Source organism: Sphaeroforma arctica (genome assembly GCF_001186125.1).
Source record: "Sphaeroforma arctica JP610 unplaced genomic scaffold supercont1.311, whole genome shotgun sequence".
Lineage (NCBI taxonomy): Eukaryota > Ichthyosporea > Ichthyophonida > Sphaeroforma > Sphaeroforma arctica.
In genome coordinates this window covers 23,938-27,574 of record NW_014040247.1, presented here as the reverse complement: position 1 = coordinate 27,574, position 3,637 = coordinate 23,938, and the positions used below count along the sequence as shown (strand labels likewise).

At 45.1% G+C, this 3,637-nt stretch overlaps 1 protein-coding gene across 1 annotated transcript; it reads left to right on the top strand.

Moving 5' to 3' along the window:
- Positions 1-41: 41 nt before the first annotated feature.
- On the top strand, positions 42-3,585 carry SARC_05079 (hypothetical protein; the record flags this gene model as incomplete). The annotated part of the gene is made up of 7 exons (XM_014301066.1): positions 42-54; positions 307-464; positions 755-836; positions 1,412-1,476; positions 2,020-2,130; positions 2,763-2,906; positions 3,445-3,585. 7 exons carry the CDS (start codon positions 42-44, stop codon positions 3,583-3,585), a joined length of 714 nt encoding a protein of 237 aa, XP_014156541.1.
- Positions 3,586-3,637: the final 52 nt, after the last annotated feature.

Here is a 3,637-nt window from a genome sequence, read left to right as displayed (position 1 = left end):
TAGTATGTCATACATGCGTGTGTTATTTACCATATGTTAGTATGTCATGCATGCGTATGTTATTTGCCACATGATCGTATGTCATGAATGCGTGTGTTATTTACCACATAATAGTATGTCATGCATGCGTGTGTTATTTACCACATAATAGTATGTCATGCATGCGTGATCTCCTTTCTCAGAGGTAGTCTTGTGGCTGCACCAACACTACACTCGATTGTAGGTTATTGTTCAATCTATTGTTGGTTATTGTTTACTAATGTAGCCTGTTACATAGTCACTCTTTCCCTTTCTCACCTCTCACAGAGCTGTGTGGCCTTAAGTTTGTGTTCTCTGGCGATGAGTTTGTGAGCACAGATGCGTGCATAGTGGCGTCTAACCATCGCAATCGATTGGACTGGCTATTCCTATGGGGCTTGTTTGTGCGCTACGGCAGGCTGCAGTATCACAAGATCATGCTAAAGGTGGGTGCTGCATGGTAGATGTGTATGTCAGCTGGTATATGTGTATGTCCGTTGGTAGATGTGTATGTCCGTTGGTAGATGTGTTTGTCCGTTGGTAGATGTGTATGTCCGTTGGTTCATTCCTTTAACTGCGCACACAAAAACATGCTGAAACGCGTACATAGATCACATAAACGAATTGTCTATACAGATGGGTCTGTCCATTCCCGTGCGTGGTAACGTATCCGCAGGGTTTCTCTCTTAACGTATCATCTAGTGACGTATACGCGTCGTCTGTTGACTGTCTACAGGCGCCGTTGAAGCACTTGCCTGGCCCTGGGTGGGCCACACAGGCCATGTGCTTCCTCTTTGTGGAGCGCAGTTGGGAGAAAGGTAAACGTCCACCATCTATCGCAAATGCTCATAAGCGACCTGTTACTATATTGTCACAGTCCTTGGATGTATTCATACCGGCGCGTGGACGTACAGCTGTTTGCACGGTGTGTGTATATTCATACGGGTGCGTGGACGTACAGTTGTTTGCACAGTGTGTGTTTGATCAGAGACGGTGGCGGTAGTGTTCTCAGACTTAAGAACACACTATATATATATATATATGTTTATGTTCATATATCTGTATATATGTATATATGTATATATATATGTTTATATGTAAATATATGTATGTATATATATATATATATATATATATATTTATATATGTATATGTATATATATATGTATGTGTGTGTGGGTGTATGCATGTATGTACGTACGTACGTACGTACGTATGTACGTATGTATGTATGTATGTATGTATTCATATATATATATATACATATATATATATATGTATGTATGTATATATGTGTGTGTGTGTGTGTGTGAATATCTATCTATATATATCTATATTTGTAAAATCATCAAGAATGTGTTTCTTGACACATTTAACCTGTTCATCCGTGCAGACGAAGCGTACATCAGCAGCTGGATACAATACTACCAGAACCAGAACTACCCGCTACAACTGGTGGTAAGCTCAATGGCCATTCGCTTCAATCGGTTGCCATGGGTGCTAGCATAGCCTGTACAAGCTATGTGTCAGGTGTTATGTTTGTCTGCACAAGCTATGCATCCTGTTCTATCTGTGTCTCGTTGTCCTTGGTGTTATGTTTGTTACATGGCCAGTGTGTGTGTCTGTGGTTTGGCACTCACAAGCCCCGCACCTCTCCACGTCATACGTAGCCCCCAATATTTGCGCATCTAAAGACCCACGGCAGGAGTGGTTTAGCCACCCATTTCGCATCCAATGGGTTGGCATTACGCATTCAGAGCACTCGGGTGGTCTGCATCGTCCCGTTTCTCTTGCGTACACGCTTTACTCTTGCGCCCAGTTCCTTGTTCCTCCTCCTTTATTGCCCACTGGCCTTCCCAAGTACATCTCGTGCCATGCCTCTTTTATTGGGCATTATGCTATTCTCCATATAGTTTCGTTCGACGTTTCAGTATAGTCCATTATGATCCCCCCGTAAGTTACTTTCATTTCCTCTTTTATTGTCCACTATGGCGTCACCAGATGTTTCCCGAGGGCACCGATCTGAGCGCGGGCAATCTTAAACGCAGCCACGCGTTCTCAGAGAAAAGTGGCCTGCCTGTGTACGAATACGTTATGCATCCCCGTGTAAAGGTAGGTAGCCACTCGCACTGTCTGCGTCATTCCGTTACACGTGTATATATGCCTGTCACCCTATGGCAAGGCATGGATACCAAATGGCCTACGCCGACTACAACACCCGAATGATACGATTGCAACGCCTCCAATAAACGTTAAAGCCCGCACGTGCGATGTATATTACCCTATCTAGCCAACGCTTACGCGAGTGTGTTTGTATGCACTTGATAACATCATGTACTTATACGCTTATGTACTTGCTGCAACCAATATACACATACGTCCGTGTCCTAGTTTGTCCACATTCGTCTACACTTACCTACATGCTTCATACGTCCATGTATTTAGTTTGTCCACATTCGTCTACACTTACCTACATGCTCCATACATTCTTGTCCTTGGTTTGTCCATATTCCTCTCCACTTACCTACATGCTTCATACGTCCATGTATTCAGTTTGTCCACATTCGTCTACACTTACCTACCTGCTTCATACATTCTTGTCCTTCGTTTGTCCACATTTATCTACACTTACCTACATGCTTCATTCGTCCGTGTCCTTCGTTTGTCCACATTCCTCTACACATACCTACATGCTTCATACGTCCCATGTCCTTCGTTTGTCCACATTCCTCTCCGCACGGCAGGGCTTCTGTTCGACTGTTCAGCAGCTGCGCAGCACCACAGACGCTGTGTACGATGTGACGATTGGTTACCCCAAAGGCCTTCCACAGAACGAGAAGGAGCTGGCCATGGGCATGTTCCCAGGAGAAGTGCACATCCACGTCAAGGTAAGACAGTGCTATAGTGAGCTGTTATGTATAGTACCACAGTGTGCTATATCCAGTAGTTGGCTATAGTGGCACAATCTTATAGGCGGGATGAGGAACAGAATACCAGCATCCAGTTTATCTGTAGCCACGCATGCCTAAGGACACGAACATGACACAAAGGTCATTTGAGATGCCATTGTTCTGCCGTGACCCAACACTCGCAAGCCTCTCTTAGCGTTCTGTATATATGAAGGTACCACTGCAAGCGTTGCTATGGTAACTCAACGCGTAGTGATAAAACAGCCTGCATGCGTTGCTATGGTAACTCAGTGAAGTGTGATAAAACAGCCGATAGTAGCAACCGTGACACTCTGACCTGTCATCACAGCTCTGCCTATGACCAATCGACTTCTCATCAGATTACACTGTGGTTGTGGTCTGCTATGCGCGTGTGGTGATAACATTCACACTCAGCCGAGTGTGCGTTCCCACTCACAGCCACTAACAACACACGACACACTGTCTCCTCTCGCCTGCGACTGTCTGGTGCGTGCAGCGGTACCTCATGATGTCCATTCCGGACAATGAAGATGACCTGGGCCAATGGGTTAAAGACAGGTGGGCTGACAAGGAACAGCGACTGAAAGCCTTCTACGCCCAGGCAAGGAAAGGTGGGTGGCACACAGTGTTAGTATGAACGCGGCGCTTGTAATGTTAAGCATTTGTATGTCTGGAGTGTTAAGCATGGA